This window comes from Perna viridis, chromosome 3 (genome assembly GCF_037379345.1).
Source record: "Perna viridis isolate PV_CMFRI_1.1 ecotype Kerala chromosome 3, ASM3737934v1, whole genome shotgun sequence".
Taxonomy (NCBI): Eukaryota; Metazoa; Mollusca; class Bivalvia; order Mytilida; family Mytilidae; genus Perna; species Perna viridis.
This window is the reverse complement of record NC_142447.1, coordinates 10,218,394-10,244,318: the sequence shown is the minus strand read 5'-3', so window position 1 is coordinate 10,244,318 and position 25,925 is coordinate 10,218,394. Positions and strand designations below refer to the sequence as shown.

The following is a 25,925-nucleotide window of genomic DNA, read 5'->3' as shown; positions in this document are numbered from 1 at the left end:
CAGTAAAATGGGAAGTTTCAAACATCTGTCTAATCCGTGAGACACCTATTCAAATTACACAATCCATTGAACAGAAAAAAATTCAAATCAAAATAAAAAATCTAGTCAAAGTGTCCATTCAATTTGACATAATTACACAAAGACAATGAAAATACAAATAATTTACAAAAATAATTAAAAAAACAATTATCATTAATGAAAATGTGAAAATATAAAAATATAAAAAAAGAAAGATAACACTAGTCATAATGCACCCCCACTTTTATGCCTACCTTAATATAGTATACTGTATAATAACACTAATTAGAACACTTAATGAGGATACTTATGGAGGTCATTTCCTCCCTCCTTACCTTTAAGGCCCCTTTCCTACATCAAAAGGGCCCCATGTTCCCTTTAATGGTCTTGGGTCCCCATTTAGGTCCACTTCCGGTCACCCAACGTCCACTTCCGGTCAACGACCACCGGATGTGATGTCATGCGCATGCGCATTGGGGTGCTCCAGCCGGGCTCCACCCGAAAAATACTAACCCAAACATACATCTATACTACTCCTACACGTGAATCAGCGTGTGATACGAATATCAAAGTTACTAATAAAAAAAATTCCCATTTTCATTATAAACCTGATCAACATAATAAACTGTAGTCGGAAGTAACTATTTTGACTTCTAAAGAACACAAAATGTGATTTTTTAAACCCGTGAAAGTGATAAGAATAATAATAAAAAAAAATAGCACCCCAGAAATTTGATCCATGTCTTTTGAAATAATGCTCATCCGAGATAGTAACGGTCCTTTTCACACAATTAACATATTATATGCTTGAAAAATGAAGTAGACTTAACAAATTAAAGTGCATATTGCAAGTATATTGCAGGACTAGTATGGTGTCGTCCATGATTTAAAAAAAATCTGTTGCTTTCTATATTTGTATTACATTTAGAAAAATAACATCAATCCTTGTATTGTTCAGCAGATTGGTAACAAAAGAGTGTCAAAGATGTAGGAAAGTCATTGTAATATATAATACGTTTTAATGTTTATCATAATCATGTTTTTGTTTTAAATTTCAATATATTTAACTTTAATATTATAAAATCTTTAAACATTTAATAATTGAAATATACATGCCGATTGATTTCTTTGTATGAGCATACTACGTTATTATCATTGTTATTATCTTTACTATTATAATATATGTTTCATTCTACGTCAAAGCTCTGTTTCGAACGACATCGCCTAAAAATATTTCCACAATCTCTGAGCACTGTTGGAATATCTCCAATTATTATAACGGCTAATGTTATAACTATCAGTAATATTCCCGACACCCCAATGACCTGGGAAGATCGTCTACCGTCTGGCGCACTCGTTAATTTCCGTTTATAGGCATTTGTTGCCTTCTTATCCATAGTCAATTCCTTTTTAATGCTTGATACAGCCTCTAACAAAAGTGGATCGTCTGGGGACGTATAACTATTATTGCCTAAAACACAACTCGCAGTACAAGATGAATGATAAATCATTGAAATAGAGCTGATTGTTTCCGTTGTCTTCATTGTCTTTGTGATATTAAAAATATCTGTTGTAATATACACACTTGTCATCACAATTCGTGTACTAATACTTTCAATAACTGTTGATGTCAACGTGTGTGTATACGTTTCGGCTATGGGCAAACTTTTGGTGAAAAAGAGTGTTTGAGTGACCTGTATTGTATCTGTCCAATTAACAGTTAATGTAATATTTTCTGTATTTGTCACATTAATTGTTTCATATTTTGTTTCATTTATCACATGTGTACTGTTGAAAGTCTCGTACCAAAAGCATGGTGATGAGGGTATTCCAGACATTGCTGAAGATATTGATTCAATGGTAGTCAATTGTGATGTGGATATATCATACACTGCTGTAGATATTGGTTCAATTGTAGTCACATCAGGAATCGCTAAAACAAAAATATACTACGTTCAATCTTCCTTATCATCGTGAAAAATATCATACATAGTTTAAATTGACAAATTAATTAAAAATAAACGTTTCTATTTCGAGTTCGCGTATCAGCGAAAACTTTAGCTTTCTGACTGACTAACAGATCACTTAACTATAGAATAAAAGATTTGCAAGCTGTAGAGTCATTAACCTGACAAGTTGGCCTAAAAATATTTGTATTGTTTCATTTTCAATAATAACATGATATAGTTGGTAGTTTTGCAGATGCTTGTCCTATCCGAAAAAACATAGGCGGCCTTATTCTTTGTGGGACTAAACATTTCGTCATATATTATTTTAATACAAAGACGCTTTCATAGTTGAAATAATAAAGTCGACTCATGTAGTCAACATCTACTTCTTTGTTATCACGAAATTATTATTATCGCTACTTTACATGTAGTAGAAATATAAACGTTTAAGCTTCCGTGTACGGATTTCAAAATGTTTATCAACAGAATAAGAACCAATTCCCAGGGTATAGCCTCTAATTCTGTTAAATTGTGTTGATTTCAAGAGGTGAGACAAGAAATTTATGTAAATACATCCTCTGCAGTACAAGGAAATATTAGAATAATACCTTAATGCAAGGAACACGAAGGGTGCATTTGTTTGAGCATTGAAGTTTTGCTTTAGTTTTGATAATTTAAGTTATGTAACTTTTGTAGTAAACGATGCGTATATGAGCTTCACCGTTTCATACATGAGTCAAGTCACTTAATAAATTCACTTTATACAGTTCATTTTAATATACATATAAATGTTCATTGCGTATAATAACTCGCCGAAATGTTTCAATTAAAGCTTCTTTAACAAGCCGCATGTTTTTGTTCTGTAAAATCATAAGCCCAAGAAACAAACATAATAAAGCGAAATGACAAAATGTTTTGTATGATAACATACCTGGCATGGTAAAATCTGCGCAGTTTATTTTCGGCATTATAGCATTGTCATCTATTTTAGGGGTATTTTCCTGGGATACATATTTAGCTAGAAAAATAATAATTAAAACAGATTTTTCATGTTTATTGAAATCGTTAGAATGAGAAGTTGGAGAAAAAAACAGCAGACAGATGAGCATATTGTAAGCAGTCATTGGGAAACTATGGAGCTAAGAGAAGCGTGTAGAGAAAAACGATGCAAACACTGCATACACAGGGAGATATTGTTCACGTGAACATGTGAATCAAACTACCTGACATTTCAAATGAACCTCGCATAAATACAACATTTTTTTTCTTTAAATTCATTTCACCCGAACTCCACGTAAAAAGTTTACGTAAATTTCACGCGCAAGCTAGATGAACCCGAATTTCACGTAAAATCTTTAACAAATTTGATTTGCTGAATTCATATGAAAATCGCGCGAAATTAGTGTAAAACACATGTAAAATTGTGTATCTAATCATTGAAGAACTCCAGTACAAGAAAGGTATGCACCATCCTTAGCAACGTGGCTTGCCGACCTTAAAATATAATATTACTTCGATATTCAATATTCAATATGTTGACAACACACACAAAAAAAAAAAAAAAAATGAATGGACATCATACTGACTGTCTAAGGTCTGCCTGAGACAACGAAGAAGACATTACTTTTACCACCAGAGACAATTAACGGGTATTAAAGCCTCTTACACCAGATAAGTATCCCGGAAAGTTTTTTTGGATGGCGTTTACTCCAAAGAAGTATTTTTAGTATATTAAGATCCATATCATGATTGACATAGTTCCATTATATACTTTTGTACATAAAACTGCTGCTTTTAATAGTTCATTAAGTTTCATTCTAATTGTGAATATTTTTGTAAAAAAAAACAACAACATACTGTCTTTTGTAAAAAGCAAGTTTAGAAATACATGCATTTCCCTTTTATTGGTGATGAACAATCTGCTATCTGAAACTTTTTTTTAAAGTTCTTCCATCTTTTTGTTATATTCAACATATTTCGACGCTTAAGTTTAAGTGTTTGTAAGAATCAGGCAAAATAGGAAAATAATGTTAGAAACCCACTGATCTGAAATGTAATATCACTCAAGGAAAATTTCTCTATTCGAAAATAACACTATTTAAGTTCTGCATCACGGGCTTTGCTCAGAATTTTTTCAATAGAATGTTACAAAAACGAGTTATCTGCCCTTGAATTGTTCATTTTTAGTGAAATTGTAACTGAATGGTTCAGCATGATATGGAAAGTCTTGTCTGTTTTCCTTGATTCTGATGGTGCAAACAGTCAAATTACACTATGGGTTCTTTTATACCATGTTACACCCACTGCCTGATTCTTACTAGGACTGACACTTAACTAACTAAATTATGCTTTGCGTTTACTGAGCCACTGCCGTAATAGATTGAGTTTTGAATATTATATGACGAAATATATATAAATGTTGAAATTATGATTGTAAAGTCAAAAAAATCATCCAAGTAAATACCTTCTGCACATGATTTTCTGAACATTGTGACTCCAGAAAAGGAGGTCTCAGCTCCATCCCGGGATTGTAGGAGTATACATATTCCGTCATTGGTGAAAATACCGGACCAACAGTTATCCGTGTTTGTACACATATTTTTGCAGAAATCTAAGGTTTTATTCTGATACATATCAACTTGGTTTGAGCTAAGAATACTTCTTTGATTACATCCACCTGCATAGAAAAATAATTTGGAAATATAGGTGAGAAATAAGAAACAACTAGAGGCTCCTACAAGCCCGAATCGCTAACCTCGTTCGTTGTTTCGCCTTTCAAGGGCAATAACGTCGTGCTACAACTTTCAATTATTCCGATTTTGTAGAATTTATTGTAGAGATCATTGAAATGTTACTAAAGTTTTCAAGATATCTGATTAAAACTGCTAAAAATGCATTTTTCGACTTTAAAGTGCAATAATTTAACAAAGAATAATTATACAACTTTGACCTAATCGACACTTTTATAAAGCTTTCAAAAACTGAAAAAGGATGGTTACATTCTTTTTGCAGTATTTCTTCAATTTTTAAGACATATGTAGAAATTGACGCATGTGCCGTAAAAATAACCATGGCGGTCATTTTAACGCCTGATCTATATAATCGATAAATATTTTCAAAGTAGATACATGCACACTTAGGATGCTGGAGACCAAATTTTGTTATAATCTAATCATTTTTTTTTTCAGAGAAAAAAAATCATAAAGAGAAGTTAACGACGACAGACGACGATGGCCTTTGCCAGTTGAGCTTAAAAAATAATTCAAAATATTTTGTAGCTTGCTAAATTTTCCGAGCTTAAGAAAAACATATTGTACGGTATTAAAAACAAAATAATAATTTTGCTTTTGCATAAACTACCAAAAATTAAAAAAAAAACAAAAACAAAAACAAAAAATATAAATTGGCATTAACAACTGCTTTGCGTTGCATTTTCAATAGTTATTTTTCATCAGCATTATTTGGCATTTAAAAAAAAGTCTTTGTTATCCATTAACATCCATTTTCTATGAATACGAAAGTGTTTTATTCTTGGAAGAGTAATCAAGGGAATAAAGTTTCTAGCGGGAATGAAAGTAATATAATCCAGGGAAAAAGACTAGACATGAAAAAAAAAACAGACAAACACAACAAAGAACATAAAGTAACTAAAGTCATATATACAAAGTAACAAAAGAAAATGAGCAACTCGGACTCCCCTTGAAACTGGGAGCATGGACCAGGTGCACCGGTAGGGTAAGCGTCCTATACAAAATGCTGGAATTTTCAATCGACAACATATTTGTTCATTGTTTTGGACGTGTTTTTCAACAAACGGTCGGCATTCCAATGGGAACAAATTGTGCTCCTTTACTTGCTGACATTTTCCTTCACTATTATGAGGCTGACTATATAGCTGATCTGATACGAAAGAAAGAATATCGTTTAGCTAGATCGTTAATCTTAGTTTCCGCGATATAGATGACGTATTGTTTCTAAACAATCCGAATGTTTGGGATTTGATACATCCTACAAGTCCATGGTAGACGAATTAGGAAAGGAAAACTATGACACATTGAACAAATCAGTTTTCATGGTGCAGATGGATACACCATAACGATCCACGAGTTCATGATGACGACCAAAAATCTTATGTGGTGATGACTTCAAGCTTGTAGCAACATACTCCTGTTCCAGAAGCCAAATTGTATACAAAAAGTCTGCGTAGTTACGACAAGCTCTGGCATAACGTTTGAGTTCAGAATGAAAAGTCATCAATGAGTGTCAATGCTACTTCAATGTATCATGAGTAATGTTTGGTCAACAGTTTTCCCTTACTATCAATCTCTAAGTGTAGGTCAAGATATGAAGCTGACTTCAAACTGTGTGTAGTATACTTTATCTCAAGTTCTTTGGGGTAGATACGATGTATCAAATACCCGAAACTAGGATTGTTTAACGATAATACGTCATTTATATTGCGGAAACTGAAATTAAATGATCTAGCTAAACGATGTTCTTCCTTTCGGATGAGATCAGCTATAAAGTCAGCACAATTTATTCCCTTTGGAATGCCGACCGTTTGTTGAAAAACGCGCCCCCCTCACTGGACAAATATGTTGTCGATAAAAAAAATTCAGCATTTTTAAAACATCTTCTTCTGTATATTTGGAAGATGATTTGGAATTAGGTTTTACAAAGTATGAGGAATCTGTACTACGAAATATATATTTGCATCTAGGTGTACTATCTTTGTTTGGAGAAACAACGATGTATAATGTTTTTTTGAGATTTTAAGAGTATGGGGAATAGAAGTATACAGTGTTGAAAAATCATATGTTTTAATGCAATTATATTCTAATAATAACTACTGTTTGTCGGTAAACGATAAAGCGAGTTTAATGAAAGTTCAATTAATGTAACGCTGATTCCGGAGTTGTTTCGACAAGCCTTTATAATGCTTACGTCAGTAACCTGTTACGTCATTGTCAGCGTTCATGAATGGCGAACGGTTCTTAAAACCCTCACTCCATCCACTCAAACTTCCACAGATACTTTTCTGTTGTTGTTTTCTTACATTTTTCAGCGATAACTACATATAATGCAGCAGATAATTAGTCGCCAGAGGGATTGATGCCTACGAGCGTAACATTATCCAACATGCAGATACTTTCAGTAAGAAAGCACAGCTTTATTGTGCATCGCGATAGTTATTTTGCCTGTAGTCGTTAAATCAGAAGTGCGTGTTTTGTATGATTCACGATTGGACATTTAAAACACTATTATTTACAGACTCAAAAAGCGCAATATAATCTTATGATTCGGGTTTTGTCACCAAAATGCCGATATTTTCAGAATCAAAAGGTGGAATATTATCTTAATGATACATGGTTTGTTATTCATTATTTACAGACTAGCAAGATGTCGTATTATCGTGTTTATCTTTTAAAACCATGATACATAGAATCACAAAGTGCAACTTTCCCGTTTTTTTTTTGTGAGGTTGGATTTGTCATTCAGAATATCAAAGGTACAAACTTATAAAGGCAAACGTTATTGCTTATTGTAGTATAGATTTGACTCTTAACCACGATTGTAGTAGTATTTGCCATTATGATGTTCATTTAATACCCAACATGGCCTTTGAATGGAAAACTGTGCATGTCTGTTCTTAACGATATATATAGAACATGAGATGACCAGTGACATTTTCTCAAAAGACTGAATTTGAAAAGCAGGAAATCTGTTTTCGAATTTTTTTTTCGCATATTCGGCGGTTTGTACCGTCTTGCCAGATCTCGTCTTTCCGCTTTCTGCAGCCATTTTGCCAACACAACATTTCACATTTTATTGAATCTTTTATTACTTTTGAATTGATTAAAATTGAGGGTATCCAAAAGATTTTTCGAATTTTTCAGGATCCACATTGAATTAATACCACTACGGGAGTAACAAGTGTTGTGGTAAGACTGGAAACCCTCTTTGACAGCTGTGAGTAAAGAAGTTAAAAGTTTTGAAAGAGGTTTGGTGGTACATTTTGCAGATCCAGCTATATAACGTTGTTTGTATGGATTTGTGTGGAGTTTAGAAATCCGGTACATAGGCGGTAAATCACAATCATTGTCTTTGATAGAGAGATCAAAAGAGGGTAGCACAGATTTGTGGTTTTCCACTTCCTGGGATAGTGTAGTAGCAGTATAGTTCTTATCACTGCTATTATTTTCTACGTCTTCGTCTGATAATAAACATAGGACATAATACAATAATTGCAGACAAAAACAATGTTGTTTTGAGCTTTGTCTGCTGGTAAGACAACATATTTGCCATGTATAGTAGACAAAGTTTTTGCTACATCAAAGTCTGAAAACTGAAGTAGCATTGACACTCATTGATATACTTAAAATTTTCATTCATTTCAAAATTAAAGACCTAATTGTCTTAACCCATCCTGACAGAGAATCAATGTCCTCTTTTTTTCGTTTTATCCATTTTCATGCGTAGTCCTCCAAGGCACCCATAAGAACTTTTAAGTTATAATTCCAATTTATGGACCGTGGTTCACGGTACTTGGTACCTTTAGAAAGGACCTTGCGCAGAGATTTGTTTTCGATGAAGCTTTTATCTCCCGTAATGACGAGACCGGAAGGACTATATTTGAATGGAGAGTTTTTGCAAGAACAGTCATGTGGTTTAGCTTTGAAGTCCTCAATTTCGAGGTTCTGCAATAGCCTTTTATAATTGAAAATTTTGGATGCAATAGGTGAAGTGTAGGAATATGAAATAATCGGTATTGATTGATCCTTAAAATGTGGGAGAATTTGGTTGGTTACGTTTTTGTTATGGAGGATGTTAGTCGAAGTAATTGCATCTATACCTTTGTTGACAAACGGTAGGGAATGAAATGATCGTTTTTCTTCATCTTGATCTGTTACACAAACTGGTTTAAAGAGTCTGTGGAAACCAATATCCAAAATGATGGCAACAAGTCTGTTTAATGATGAGGTAGGTTCAGAAACAGGACTGTCAAGACTTGTTTTGTAAAAGGAATGTAGTAGAGTGGGAAGTATAGAATAGAGAGGAAACTAAGGATGGCGGTATTTTTAGTATTTGCGTTGTTAATTTCGTTAATTCACCTACCTGCAATAACTTTTTCACATACAAAATATCTTTTGTCGGAACACTTTCTCCTTTCCCATTCGACTGGTGAATGTCTTACTACATAACACAATTCATCATTTTTATATTCCTCTTCTTTGAAATTGTGAAAATCATGATTCTTGTCCAAAATATCACAATCGTCCCAAACATACATTCCCTGCTTTGGTTCTGTCAAACCTGACCAGTAGTCTTTATCTCTACGATGTAAATTAAGTATAAGGCGTATTTTGTTTTTTGTTTTTTTTTGCTAAACTGTTACTGGAGTTTCAATTTCAAAATTTTTCCATTTGTATTCATTATAATAGTCAAGGTTCTTGTAAGATTAATTTTGAAAAAAAAATCACAAGTTTAGTTTCTGCCGGGAAAATAATAGAAAAAAATTTCTTTGCTGAACAATGTTTTACTGTTTAAATTGGAAATTAAAAGAAATCTTAGGCATTAAAATATTGAAAACCAATTACTAAAAAAATGGCAAGGAAATCGAAAAATGTCAATATGATAACACGACCTATGGTAGAACTAAAATTCGAATGGAAAACATTTCGCACACTTTTCGAAAAAAAAACTGATACATATATAATGTTTAATTGTTAAATGACACTATAACAATTAAGTTGAAAAAGATAGCACTTTCCGTATACCCGTTACATCCTTCATTTCGTGCATTATAAAGCTAGGCATTATAATCCGTGAATGTTGGTCATAGTATGTTATTTTCGGGGAAATGTGTCATGTTGTCATGTGACCACATTCATTTATTAAATTCATTAAATGCATTATCATGTGATGTAAGGTCGATCCGCGACCTAGTGATCCAATTTGTGATCTACACGCTATTTACAGCATTGTATAGCGTACATCATTTGCTGAATCTTTGACCCAGCAAAATACTTTTTGGAATAAAATCAACACTTTCCAGTGCATGTAAAACAGGTATTGGTGCATGTCAGTCAGTTGATGCGAAATTTATAAGGCCAAAAAAATAATGTTATGTTTCCGAGGACTATTCTAATATTGTGTAGAGTCGATAGTTAGGGATTTATTTTTATTTAAATTTTTGAAATGAAATAAGTCATTATGACACCAAACTCAGAATACAATGGAAACCAAATATGCAAAGACTAAACATGTAATAGACTTAGTCCGCAGCCAGTTTTTGTCCAAGGAAACATTTTTTAGGCTACAAATGTATGTGACTATTTAGGATTTGATAAAATTGCTTGATACAAGATTTAGTTGAAATATCGATTATGAAGTTGTTAACTGTGAGTTAGTATCGATGGATGTACTCCTGAAGGCCTTTATATTCCGGTATTGAATTTTTCTTTCATAAAAATATTGAATGTTTTTTTTTGTTGAGTACATGGCTGTAAGTGGGAAATTTTTCCATTATGCAGTTTTACTCTGCTGTGCTAGAGAACTGTTTAACTATGACTAATATTAATGTAAAAACAAAGACCTTACAGATGTAAATTCATAGCAAATCACACACTACTAATTTGGTCCTAAGGCATTGGTCCTTAGGAAGAGTAATTGATAAGCATTTTAGGGAATTAAAATGGCGCATGTCCAAACCCCAAATTTGTCACCGAAAAAAAATTGCGGTCGTAATAGTGGTATGGTGCTGAGAGCGGCGTCATCGTCGGTGTCGTCGTCGTCCATATTTAATTGGTTTTCTTGCGATGGATTTATGGTTATGGTTGATCAATTGTTATGAAATTTTTATCCATGTAACTGACAGATACCACACTCTTGGTGAAATGGTCAATCCTTCACATGACATAGCAAGTTCAACACATCCATGCAAGTGCCCCTTCAAAGAAGCAATGTGATATGTACATGACATGTCTTATGATTATGGCAAGGCATTGTGGAATTTGTTCCCCATTTATTGATATCAGCAGATATTTAGTAACATATGTTAATGAATATTTATCAACATGGGCATAATTCAATTATTGATATCAATAAATGGAGGAGTTTTCTAGACGATGCAAACACGTTCAACCTACCGGTGCACCTTGTCCATGCTCCCAGTTTTAAGTGGAGTCTGAGTTTCTCATTTACTTTTGTTACTTTGTATGTACTATTTGAGTAACATCATGTTCTTTGTAGTGTTTGTCTGTTTTCCATGTCTGGTCTTTGTCCCTGGTTACATTCTTTTGATTTCCGCTAGAATCTTGATTCTCTGGATTACTCTTTCATAACAAACGCATGTATATTCAAATTTGCTCTTCGGGCAAACCAGTCTGCGTCCACACTAAAAAATATTTTTTTAATGATTTTATTTCAATTTAGTTATACTTACTGCAGTTGTTGCCAGGAAACTAATATAAATTCTCGAATTAAGTCAGCTTTTCTTTGCGATTTAATTGACAGCATGTGACTGTTGTTATTCGCGCATACTTGTTTTGCAGCATTCCAACTAAGTTCAAGGTTATAGAAAGTATACTCATATCTGTCTCTGAATTCATCTACATAATATACAATTTTAGAATAACTGAATAGAATGAAAAATTAGTTTGTGCATAATGCTGTTGTTACATCTGAATCATTTAAAACCAATTATATTCCAGTAGACATTTATCAGTTACATCGGATGTAAATATTGAAAATGAGAATATACAATATCCAAATTCAGATATGAGCCCTGTGTCCATGTTATTTCTGGTGTCTTTAACATTGAGACCGAGAAGTAGTAAACTTTTGTAAAAGTGGACTTGGTATCGTCCACCTCCAAATGAGACAGGGAGGAATGTCGATGGCTCACTCACGACGCTCTTTTATCTTATTGTAAAACAGAGTGCAAGCGACAGAAAGACGATAAAAACCTCTTGATGCTTTTTTCGATAATTGTAAAAGTATTGTAAATAAACCAATCTTTCACCTTGAAAACAATTTCAGATACTAGGTTTACAGTTCGCATTTGTACTGACAGACAAATAAAATGGTAGTGGTTGTGCGAATGAAATTTTGAATTCTTCTACATTCCAGGTTATATATTCAACAGAGAGTCAAAAAGTAAATCATTACATTACTGACACAGGTTAGGTGTACCCATTCCCTGATATTTTCAAGTTTCTTCCATATATCGATACCTTAAATACACAGGAATCTCTTCAAATTCCGTTTCATCTCAGGGTCCAGTAAGTGTACTACAACTTAAATTTCTGTCGTTTCAATCAGGGCTCTCACTTAAAGAAACTAATTATGAATGACAGTAATAAAGCCTGCCAAAATAATGGTGTCTTTTTGTGTGAAAAACTCGCTGAAAGTTCTGGATGAATCATATGCTTTGGATAAACCCATAAAATGTGGACAGTGATGAGTTTTCCGCACTTTACACCACACTCCACATTACCTAATTAAACAGTAATGTTCATATCTTTTCAACTGGTGTTTCGATAAAACAGATCAAAAATATATTTGCTGTAATAAAGAAAGGTATTTTTTCAGACCAACGAAACAAGTATTTAAATTATAATTACTAGACCTGTAATGAAATGATTAATTCGGTCAATTTCCATCTTTACAACATTTATATCCGTTTCGGGTATAAACTTACCGGCAGGTTGTCGGAATTATGATACAGGGAGTAATTCGGAGCCTTGTCAAGGAGTAGTTCTGATGATTTAGGAGTAGTTTTGTAAATTAGGACTGAAACCATGTTTCAGTGGTGTATCTTTGGTTATATGATATGTTTATTACAACTTGTGACTTATGTGTCAAGTTTTAGCATGCATGGAACTCTCCAACTTTGAAAGAATTATCATAATCTTATTTTAATATGCTTTTGTTCTTATCCTTCTCGTTCAGTGTTACAGATGACATGAGTTTGAGTCTGTATATATTTGCTAGCTTAATGTTGAGCTCCTAGTAAATTTTGATTGCAGAAATAAATCTTTTTTTATATTTAAATCAACAATCAAATTATTTCAACGAGAAGTTTTATTCCCACAAGTATAAAACGCGCTTGATGCGTCCACATCATCCACCTTTCTTTTGACTTATTTCAATTGCCATTAGATGCTCCTTCGCGTAGCTAACGCTTGGCAAAGTCACTTGATCGTTTACAAAGATCAGCCGTATGCTAGACGGATCAAAGCGTCTAGGAGATCAACCGAGAGGTTTAAAACGAAGTTCGCGTTCGCGAATCATCTTCTTGTGACAAAAATCGCGCTTTGATTATATATTTTGCACCCGTTTTTGTTGTAAAATATAGAATACGTTAGGGAAATCGTAGGGCGTATTTTTAAGCCAAAATTCGTAGAAAATACACCAAAAGCGTAGGGGTAAACAGGTCTTTGATGAGCACAGATCCATTTCTGTATTATTATTAATCTCAATTTATGGCCAACCTCAATAAAGATCCTTCCCAATAACATTTAATTGACATTTTCATAATACTAATTGCTACCTTGATGATACTTTTGCTCTGAACAAAACCTTACTTTTTCAGATAGCCGAAATTTACTCTAAGGAAGTGATTAGACATGAAGCTAAATGGAACAGTTTCAAATGTCTTTTTTTGAGTTTGGACGTTTCCATTCCACAAAGTAAACTCAAAACTAAAGTTCACGACAAGAATGACGATTTCCCCTTCCTTGACCGGGATGTTCCTTTGGCTCTTTCATACCGTGTATACATTTCTCAACAAGTTTATGCCCGTGTTTGTAGTGATGATTCAAAATTCAAAAACGAAATATTATAATGATATGGTAAAAGATCCTAAAAAATCACAACATCAGTAGATATGTATTCATAGTTTAAATCCAAAGTCACCCAGTACACTGTTTGAACTTAAAACAGATACTGATAAAGTTATTACTGAAACAAAAGAACTGGCAAATGCCTTTAATGACTTTTTGCTTCTTGTGTAGACAAAATTGGAGGGGAAATAAATCATAACTTTGTAAAATCAATACTCATGAACAATTTACAATACCACCAGTGTATCAATTTGTGATAAGTCTGTAAATTTCCTAAAATTCTTTTTAAGTCGAAGAACACAACAAGTTAACATTCACAATGCCTCATCAGAGAAAAGACAAATTAAATATGGTGTTCCACAAGAATCTTGGGCCTCTGCTATTTGTATTCTTCATCAATGAATTACCCCTGTGTGTTAATAGCTGTAAAACTGACTTATATTCAGATGATACTACTTTGCATATATTAGGGAGAAATATGAATGACTTGCAGAGAGAAATGAAAAATGAGCTATTTAATATAGAAAAGTGGTGTAGGAATAATAACATGTACAATAATACAAAAAAAAAACTAAATTTATGTTAATTGGGACAAGACAAAGATTGTTATCACAAACTTGTCAACCAGAACTGAAAATTCTATCAGAAATTATAAAAAAAAGTCATCATGCGAAACACTACTTGATGTAAAAATTGACAATTGTCTGACAAGGAGAGAACAAATAGACACAATTTGTAAATAAATGTCTTCTAGATAGATTACTGTTGTATGGTATGGGGTGGATGTAGTAATGTGAATTTGAACGGCATATTGAAACTACAGAAGAAAGCAGCTAGATTGATACTAGATGCTGAAAATATGTCACCCTCTGCACCATTATTCAGACAACTTGGTATTATGAATGTGGACCATAGGATTAAATATCATAAATATGCGCTTATGCATAAAATAGTTAAAGATCTAGCTCCAAAATATCTTATAGATAAGTTCAACTATGTTTCTACAAATCACACTTACTTAATCAGAAGTAAAAAAAAACAAAATGCTTGTAGTCCCAAAACCCAAAACTCTTTTAAATATTCAGGTTCAATTCTATGTCATGAATTACCCAGTACATTATGTAATATTTCAAAGACAAATTGCTTTAATAATAAAATCAAGCAGTATTTGAGTGACAGGTGATTTGTGTATTAACCAATACAGCTGTGTCTATGTATTGTATAACAATAATACATATTTGTATTAGTTAGTTTTGTTTTGTTTTGTTTGTTTGTTTTTTTTTTTTCTAGTACTATTTTATCATGCATAATTTCAGACTCCATTTGTGTTGCATGAGGGCCTCAGGGAAGATTAGTTCTTGTATACTAGCTGTGTTACCCTCTCAAAATAAATAATAAAAAAAACTATTTCACTGGTGTCTTTTTTTTTTTGGAGCGCCGTTTCACTTTTTATGAGCAACTCGGCGGGTGTTTCTGGAAAAGCAGAGGACGCTTACCCTACCGGTGCACCTGGTCCATGCTCCCAGTTCTTAGTGGAATCCGAGGTGCTCATTTGGTTTTGTTACTTTGTATGTATGATTTTAGTAACTTTATGTTCTTTGTTGTGTATGTCTGTTCTCCATGTCTGGTCTTTGTCCCTGGATTACATTCTTTTGTTTACCGCTATAACCTTGGTTCCCTTGATTACTCTTTCAATAGTATTTTTCTCATATTTGTTTGCTCAACAATGTTCTACGTTTCACATATTTCACTTCTCACTAATGACTGAAACAACATATTGTACTGTTTATGTCGAACATGGCACTGGCAAAGTGTTTCCATTCAAAAAGTACCTATCATTTATATTGAAAATTTTGATATGCTGTTTAATGATTTATTTCTGAATGATTTTAGAAAACTATGCAACGTCAAATCATATTGGAATCGATCCAGGTGTAAGATATTCATGATTTCTGACAATATCCTTTTCCTGTTGATAATACTTTTTAATTATTGAAACGCCCAATTGTCACTATCCCGTCAATTAACTGTCCTTGTAGTTCAAGTCATTTTCATGACATATAATACAAAATTTATGTCTTATGTTAAGCAATACGAGATTTCCAGATCAATAGATAATATAAAATGTTTTCTAACGTCTCAATGAACCCTATTACCCTAATTGACCTTCTTTTTTTAAAAAAAAGGACTGACTAGAAATTTAATTGCTAAAACGATGCACGTCCTTTTGTTGCTATTTAAATAATATTTTGTTAAATGTTGTTATGTGCATGGAAAAACAGTTTCTATCAAGTAATGTGTTTTCATTTATCGGTGTTTAAGTTAATTTCTTTGTTTTTCACATTTAAAGACATTCTACTTTTCTTTATAATCTTTGCCAGAGTAAACATAGCATATTTCTGCATATGTTGTTATTTTTTGAACCCATAATTACTTCTTTATCTAATAACCTAATAAGTCGGTCTGTTTTGTATGAAGCCCTTTCATTGTCATGTAAAGAAAACAAAAATAATTCTTGCACACGAAATGCTTAGTCATGATCACGAAAATCAATGGAATATCACCGATCTAAATATCGATTCAACAATACAAACCAACTTTCTCTAATTTTACTTCCAATAGGGTCGTCTGGTACATGAACACTAACATGTTGTTCAAATGGAACAAACCGAATGACGGAAAGCATCCCAAGTCATGCGCACGGAATACTATGTCGCTCGCTTGAAATAATAAGTACTGTACATGACTTAATATATTTACATTTCACTGCACTTCAAGGGTTTTCTAGTTTTGATATTTAAACGGTTATTGTAAGTAACCAATAAGGCCATTAAAATACATTTTATAAGTTATGACGACAAAGTCATTTTATCATTTTATATTTTTGCTTCTCATACACAACAGACAAATGTTATATAGAAAGGAAAAAGTTATCAAATCAGACAAATACAGAGACGTTATAAACACTGAACAAAAACTATATGTTTGACGTTCATTTCCTTATTGTAACGGTTTTTTTAATCATTCATTTTTAAAGAATTTAACCAAATACACGTTTAGTACAAGTTACTATTGTGAACTATGCACATGTTCAGGAATGTTTCTATTGTTTGAAGAGGTTGTACAAAATAACTCGATTTATAGCAGTTTTACACTTGTGAAACGACAACGGATTTCAGTTATAATATTGCAAATTGATTGGTAATCAGATCTTCATTTTGTTTTGAATTATGTGAATCACGGCTTGAAAACTATTTGACGTTAATGACGTTACAGTACCAAGCAAACTTTTACAATAAAAACATAACCTGGTTTAGTTAAAGAGAACCTACCAGCTAACAGATTGTTACAAATCAAATCAAATTCAATAGGTTAAAATGAACTGTATTTTCATACGATTAGATCAAAATTATTCATCATCGTTCTTTGTTCAATAAAGACCATCTAACAGTTACATATAATTAAAAATGGCTGACGACGTACCAAAACTTGACTAGTATTGTTATCAAATTTAAAGAAAATTTCTTTATATCTAACGGGCAAATCTGAGAAATCTTAAAACTTTACACCTTTCGATTCTTTTAAAATTGAATTAAAATTGAATGTTAACTGGCCGAATATGAAATTTCGAAAATTGTTTTATCAGTACTTATTCCAAAAAAAAAAAGAAATACAAGTTAGCGATTTAAAACGTAATAACACTTTTTTTCTAGAGCATGTTTTGTTAATAAGTAAAAAACATCACCTTGGTATATAACAGTTTAAAGACCAATATAAAAATAAGAGCACTTTAGATAGGGTAGATAGGTTGAATATGTTTCGTTCGTTCCTTCCCATATGTTTAAGTACATTTAAATTGTGAAAATTAAATATAAAATGAGATGTTATGCAAACAAACATTAATCATCAATTATGTTTGTATTTTTAAAATTCATCATTCCCATAGAATATTTATAGACCAGTTATTACCATAATTGCATTTCATCCTTTAGTTGAGTTCTATGCCAGTAAATTTGTAGATCAGCCTATGAATTGTGTGATGCAATATAATTTCACAAGACATAGTTTGAAAAGGTATCCTTAAATGTTGTATGGCTGGAATCTGTAAGATTCAGGCCAAATTAAAAAAAAAAATCATGCTCATAGAAAAACACAAATTTGACAATGTAGGCACATCGTTTTTGGCCTTTTGAAGACAAATGGACAATTCGTTTGTCTAAGATGTGTGAGAGAATACAGAAATATGAGTTCAAAGTTACAATAGAATGATATGGGACAGCGAGTTATCCCTCTTTGATGATAAAATTGTAATGCATTTTATATAATTTATACCTCAAACCACTGACACTTAGATAAGAAATGAATACAATGCTTCACTTAAAATAACATTTTGAATAAGATTTCGTGGGAATACCTTGTGTATTTTTTATATCATGATTCACATCATATGCCTGATTCTTTAAGACAATTGTAATTAAGAAAATAAACATATGATTTACTACATTGTTGTTATACGTCATTTAAACCCGTGACAAAAGAATAATTTTATTATTCGAATGACTTGTGCCTTATTTTCCAGTATCCTTAAATATCGAGTATGCTTGGCAATATGCGTAACGAGTCAAGACATTTATTTTCCTGGCAGGTTAACTACATGCTATAATGTGCGTTCTTTACGATCTTCGTTGTATACAGATAATTTTGAGGAGATGATACCATAAAGAAAAAAATCTATACTACACATTCTGTTACCATTGATATAAGCGTTTTATAAATACATAAATAATATAAAGAATCAAATTCACACTCTTCTAAAATAAACTTATAACACCTCACTATACGGGTTGTTCATTTCGATTTAAGTGTTTCTGAATTAATTGTACCAAACGTATTTAATGCTAATGCTTGTCATATGGAATGTTGATGCAACCATATTTTTATTATTAATATTATATTGCTTAATACTTTAATATTTAAAGGTTAACGTACTGCTAGTCTATTTTTCCCATTATATAATAAACTCTTATGTCTTCTATATCGTACAATCAGTAAAGATAATACTTGAATTAAACTTAAGGGAAACGACTTATTCAGCTCTTTATTTTAGGTTTTGTTTTAAAGATGCATTACCTCTGAATAATCATAAATTCGAGAATGACTTACATTAGTCTACCAGAAAAAAGAACATGAAACTAAAGAGAGACAATACACATTCAGCTGTCTCAAATCTAGACATTAACCTATACTTAGATGACAAAGAGGTTTAACACATACACCTAGTGACAAACATGATGAATACTTAAATTTTGACGATGAAACAATATACTTCAATTCCTAAATATGGATACTGTGAAAGTAAATTCTTCGTGGGTTTTTGTGGGAATACCAAACCACGAAATTAGGTTCCCTACAAAAAGGAAATTTCCTTTGAAATGAATATTGAAAAACTTCAAGACCACGAATTAAATTATGGTTCTTCCCTAATCCACGAAAATTGGTACCACAAATTGAAGTACTTTCACAGTGTACCGAAATTCTCAGTTACAAAATGCTGGAATTTTTATTCGACAACATTTTTGTTCAGTATGGTGGACGTGTTTTTCAACAACGGTCGGCATTCAAATGGGAACAAATTGTGCTCCTTTACATGCTGATCTATTCCTTCACTCTTATGAGGCTGACTTTATAGCTGAATTCATCCGAAAGAAAGAATATCGTTTGGCTAGATCCTTTAATCTCAGTTTCCGCTATATAGATGCCGTATTATCTTTAAACAATCCTAATTTCCGGGTTTTGATACATCGCATCTACCCCAAAGAAGGAGATAAAAAATACTACAGACACTGTAAGGTCAGCCATATATCTTGACCTAAACTTAGACATCGATGGTAAAGGAAAACTATTGACCAAACTTTACGACAAACGTGATATCTGTTCATTCAGAATTGTCAACTTTCCTTTCATCTGTGGCAACATAACTTCAGCACCTGCGTATGAAGTGTTCATATTACAACTCAAACATTATGCCAGAGCTTGCCGAAACTACGCAGACGTTTTGTATCGCGCTAGAACTCCAACAAATAGGCTTCCGGAACAAGGTTGTGTTGCTACAAGATTGAAGTCATCACTACAGAAGTATTATAGTCGTCATCATGAACTCGTGCATCGTTACGGTGTATTCATCTGCACCATGAAAACTGATTCATTCAACGGATCATAGTTTTTCTTTCCTCGTTTGTCTACCCCGGACTTACCTTTTTATGAGCAACTCGGCTGGTGTTTCTAGAAAAGCAAAGGACGCTTATCCTACCGGTGCACCTGGTCCATGCTCCCAGTTTTTAGTGTAGTCCGAGTTGCTCATCTGCTTTTGTTGCATGTACTTTGTATGTATGATTTTAGTTAGTTTATATTCTTTGTTGTGTGTGTATATTTTCCATGTCTGGTCTTTGTCCCTGGATTACATTCTTTTGGTTCCCTTGATTACTCTCTTAGACTATGAGGCTTACATGTACTGTTAATCAGTTACAGGTTTTTTATTTCATTTGTACACTATTTTATTTTAATAGAGTATGTGTGCTTTTTTTCAAATACTCTTCTAAATAAGGAAAGCTCAGCTTTTGCTGATTTTATCACGGCAGTTTTACGGTCTCAATTTCAAATATTAAACAATCTTCAGTTGTATTTCATGTCTTATTGGATTGGCAATCCACCAGACTTAATGTAGGCGTATCGTTTTACAGAATTGCCAGTACTGCTGGTGGAGCAGGACATGCTTACCTTTCCGGAGCATCTGGTTTGGTGCCACTCCAATTTTCATCTTTCTTTTTTGGGGGGGATTCATATCGCCATTGCTTATTATTTTATGTGCTGTCTTGTTTTTTATACCTTGTGTATATGGATCTTCCCTGTTATCTATTTTATTGTTGTTGCCATATCTGAATTACTTGAGATGGTTCTTTTAATTTGATGCTTCGGTTTATTTTTACCAATATGTATAAAATCATTTAAGGTAATCATCAAAAATGACATAAAATAAATATATCATAGGACATGTAAAATGACCTTATAAATAAATGGCTATCACATGTAAACTAAACCTATGATGATACAATAATGATAATACTACAATTACAACTGTATGAGGTGTCCCATGAATTGCCAAATAATGGCTATTACAATCAAAGTTGTTCTTCTACCAAAACTTAATTTTTGTTATTTTTTTTATCTTTTGTTTTTCTTTGTTTTGTTTTTGTATTCTTAAAACGTAAGATGAACCGAAATGATTGTTTAATGGATACCAACAGTAATTTAAACTAAACTAATACTCTATTTAAGTTTATAATAGCGACAGCCTTCTAACAAAAAAACTCTACTAACTGATGTCGATACATGAAATGTATTAACTATTCTTCTGCTTAAAATATAAATTCCTGTGAAGATGCCATTTAAGTAACACCATTAACATTTAAATTGACTATAAATGATGAATAAAAGTTTACTTCGTAAGTATTGTTTAGAATTTTCATTTTGATAAACCATAAAGCAGATAAACAGAAATTATAAAAATGTAAACAATAACGAGACAGTTTTGTTACCGGAAAAATGCAATAAATCTATAAAAATATCTATGTAATGTGTGCAATTATATATACATCTAAGGAAACGACATCGGCTTGGATAAGTTAGATAATCATGTTATGCAAAAATTCAACTTGCTGAAATATGTATATTGTATAAGGTTTAAAATAATAGAAAACATGTGATAAAAATCAAAGAAATGGGAAAACAAAAATGACAATTGAAAATGTAATCATGAACATAACTGGTTTAATCAGTACATTTGTTAAAAAAAATGAAACGCAAACGTGTATATAGTGCCTTTTGGTCAATGTAATTAAATTGTAAGGTTTATATTGTAAATGTCGATTTTTCCATAACTAAGCCAGAACACACACAATAAAGAAAAAAATGTTACTTCCTCCGGGAATACAACAACATATTTTTTTGTAATAGGAAAATGATTGAAAAAGTTCGAAAAAAAAGAGAATGATAGTTTTCAGAATGTAATAACTTTTCTTAATAACTAAAACACCATATAAGGCACACGAAATGAAGTTATGTATTGTTTGATGTTTGCAATAATTTCAGTTCAGGTTGAAAGGCATTTTATAATTTAATACGATTTACTTTTGATATGAATATATGTATTTGATTATCTTCAATGATATAAAATGTTCTATTAAATTTTCTGTTAATGTTAAGCATAGAATACATGTATGTTTAATTCACAAATTGTACAAATTAAAACCTTACCTTCCATAGGAGCTGTCACCCATTCTGGTTCGTGATCAGCATTTGCATATTTGATAAGAAAAAATTTCAGAACTACAATAACAAAAATTCCAGTTTCCTTATATTGAACTGTTTTCATAATTATTACTCGATCCAAGATAAGGTTTTTGATAAATTCATTTCCCAAGCTCCCAAATACCCATGTCGAAGGTAGTAAAATAAAATTCTCTAATAACATTCACAAGCTAAAGCGCACCTATCCGTCAATACATTGATTAATTTGATATTAATTGACAGTATTGATTCAAGTATCAACTCTGTAACAGTGTTGGATGTGCAAAATTTCCCGATTTGAACTGTTCGTTGAAAAGTACAATAAATACTAGATAAATGAGAATGATAACATAGGTTTTTTTAATATTTATTTGACATCTTTATATAATGATTTTTTATTTAATTTATTCCTCTATATCGTTGACGATTTTGAACGGTCAATAAATTTAAGTAAGCCATACGGGAAGCTATTTTGATGTGCAATTTATACTAGTAATACTACATTAATACATAACAGTAGACATTAATACTTTAATTTTTAAAAGAATATTTTTTTCAACTTTCGGATTCTAATTCTGAGATATTAATCATGTGGCGGGTTATTAAGATTTTTGTTTATATTTTCAAAGCCCCTGTCAGTTATTTGTATACATTACTCATCATTACACGAACCCTATGAACCGAACATCTTGTTGCGTTTGGACATGTTACTTGTATATGAAAGTCGATAAAGGATTTAGACATAATTTGTCGTTCTTTGTCAAAACTGGAATTAATTATTCATTTAGAGATGAACAAGTCAGTTATTATTTTTTCATAATCATTATTTATTATTTCATACTGAAGGGGTTATATCTCAAAATAACTTAAAATAACTTTGCATGTAATTTATTGCATCTGTAAAAAAAATAGAATGAAAACATCTTATTGAGTTCAGTTCAATGATACGTGAAAAAGGAATAAGTAAACTCTGCCATCAATACTAGAAGGACATAACATAGAAACCCGACTAAAAAAGCTTATGATAGAAATGCAATTTAAAGTTTCTTTAATTTCAACAGTAATGGATTAACAGAAAGTATTATATACATATATCTTTTATTTTCGAGTTGGGTAAGACCCGTTATTGTGATCTAAGTTAAAGACAAAAGCCCAATTACGAACATTTAATGCTTGGTAATGGAACTATTTTGTCAATATATCAGATCTAGGTTCAAACAGGCCATGAAATTGTTAATACCGGTAAAACATCCATTCTAAATCACTCGAGTATGGAAATGCGGTTACATGTAAATATTGCAGTGAAAAACAAAAATACGTCAGTTGGTCAGTTGTATAGTGAACACAAACCAAACCGGATATGATAAAAGAATCTTATATTATATATATCATACATTTTTCTACCAGTGGATTAATTGTAAAAACTATCATTCGGAAAATTATAACCGTCATGTGAGTGTATTCCACTTTTAGCAAATTAAACATCATGGAAGATTGTGGGGTTTACCGTGTTGTTGCAAAAACATCAATACGATTTAAAACAAAATTGATGACAATTCACACAGTCTTTTCAATATCATGTTCACTTCATAACTTAGAACTGAAAGTTAAAAAAAAACTCTAGAACATAACGGTACACAATGATAATGCAAATGTTCGCTAAAGGTTAAAATATTGCTTTAGTGACTATACTTTAACATATCAAACTACTGAAATGATTGGTGTTATCTTAAAATCGATATGTGCGAAGAATGAAGCATACATTTTATGTAACAATTATGTGAAAGCAAGGTTTTTTTTATCCTTTTTGTAACCCACTGAAAATGAACTTAATTGTTTCAGTCTCGTTTGATGCAGTACTACAGGCATTTCATTTCAATGTTGTTTCCTTTCATTTTGGTTTTTACAAAACAGTTAACTATAAATATCAAGTAAGAGAATTTTAAAAGATCAATAAACAAAAACACTTTGTCTAAATTCCATTATTCGGCTCTATGACAATTAATTTGAATAATCCATTTTCCATTTCAAAAGTCAGATGGTAAATATTTTTTCATCAGCTATTTTCCATTAAAATGTATCAAGTATTTTCAAAGAAAAGTTTCCGATGGATAATCACATCATAATTAAAATAAACTGGAACAACGCAAGAAAAACAACCTAAACAATACAAAATGACTACAAGTACATACGGGATAATTAATAAGCATGAACAATGATAAAAACAGCGTCAAATTTATGAAAGAAGAGCAGAAACTGGTTGATGCAAGACGCCAGATTTGCTTTTTCTAAAGAGGAAACTGAATACTTTCACATTTGGCAAGATCATAATTCTAAGTAAGGCCAATCAACATTTATGATAGTATTTTTTAATTATCTTATTTACACCATGATGTTATTTAAACAAATTGTTCTGAATTTTTCCACTCTTTAAATTTTAAAATTCTTGAAAATCATTACTTTTATCTTTCGAAGAGTAAATCAATTTCAATATTAGTTTTTCATATTTACAGAATGCATTCCATTTTAGCAAGTTTGTGAAAAGGATGTAACTCACCAACATCCGACTGCTTGGTTGGCGGTCTCATTGGGGAAAGGAAGAACAGTAAACATTTTTCTTTGACCCTTAAGCTTTTCCACAATGGTGAGTAGCGAAATGTTTTGAAATTAATTATTCAAAAATAATCAAGTTCTTACCACAGCTACAATAATTCAAATATTTGAAATTGAAGTCTACTGCTTCCCATTGCTCCAATCGGACAGTAAACAAGTCTGTTGGGCTGAAAGTTTAACTTCCCTTTGCTCAAATTAAAAAAAAACCAAAAGTCAAAATCGGGAATATTAAAAAAGAGTTATATTGAGAAGACATTTTTAATATTTATTAGTAAACAAAAAAGTTCCAATTATATATACTGAATTTGTTGACATATTTGTAAAATTAAATCTCATGTGGAAAAAAGACATTTATTGTTTTTTTTTATAGGAATATAAGCGATACTTTTTTTCTAAAAAGAAATGTTATACTCCGAAAGAGATAGGATTTAGATTTATCTTTGTACTATTATAGAGAGGTTCGTTCTCTCTTGGCATTAACAAGATTTTTGTCACACTTATGTCTACAGTGTGTGCATTGTTGATGATCTTCTATCATTAGCCACGCTCCTTTTCTACACACCCTTTTTTCATATGCATTGGTACAAGTACAATTTTTACATTCTATTTTGTATTTTTTATTGATTGTATAATACACCAAATTAAAACATTCTTATAACGAGTAGTATTGTTTTCATTTGACAACATTCTAAATGTAAATTCTTAAAATTCAATGAAACTATTATAAAGTCTATCGGATTAAAAAGTTTAACTTATTTTCAATATAGACGGTTTGTACAACGGGTTCAAAATTTAAAATATTTCAAAAGGTATATATAACAAAAACGGATATGGTGAATATGTCAAAGCGTTAACCGCCCCACCTGGATGAAAAATGTCAGCACAAGGCCAACAACAAGTCTTCAATGAACGAAGAAGGAACCGTCACACCGCTGGGTAGGCTGTAGGTTACCCCAAAACAACATTTATACACAGAAACAATGTAATAATTTTCTTTATAGACTCCAGCAACATAAGAAAAAAAACTGGAATTGAAAACGAAAACGACAAACAGCGCCACGAAAATCCTGACAAAGGACAGGCGCAAAATGGCGACGGGATTAAAGTTATTTTACGTGATAACAACTCTCCTCCTTTCTTAATCTTGTCATTG

The 25,925-nt window shown here is 31.9% G+C and overlaps 1 protein-coding gene across 1 annotated transcript; it reads right to left on the bottom strand.

Moving 5' to 3' along the window:
* Positions 1-1,014: 1,014 nt before the first annotated feature.
* Positions 1,015-22,302, bottom strand: LOC148620958 (uncharacterized). The gene is made up of 6 exons (XM_088573948.1): positions 22,127-22,302; positions 11,413-11,578; positions 9,084-9,301; positions 4,432-4,644; positions 2,899-2,985; positions 1,015-1,951 (listed from the first exon to the last, which is right to left on the bottom strand). The coding sequence occupies exons 1-6, from the start codon at positions 22,242-22,244 to the stop codon at positions 1,206-1,208; spliced, it is 1,548 nt and encodes a 515-aa protein (XP_088430074.1). The 5' UTR covers positions 22,245-22,302; the 3' UTR covers positions 1,015-1,205.
* Positions 22,303-25,925: the final 3,623 nt, after the last annotated feature.

What these genes read in the sequence shown, in the direction of transcription:
- LOC148620958 (XM_088573948.1), bottom strand. Translation starts at nt 22,244, where the DNA reads ATGAAAACAGTTCAATATAAGGAAACTGGAATTTTTGTTATTGTAGTT. An exon ending in GGTGACAGCTCCTATGGAAG is followed by an intron (nt 11,579 to 22,126) that starts GTAAGGTTTTAA and finishes TATATTATGTAG; the next exon opens with ATGAATTCAGAGACAGATAT. An exon ending in CAGAAAATCATGTGCAGAAG is followed by an intron (nt 2,986 to 4,431) that starts GTATTTACTTGG and finishes TTATTTTTCTAG; the next exon opens with CTAAATATGTATCCCAGGAA.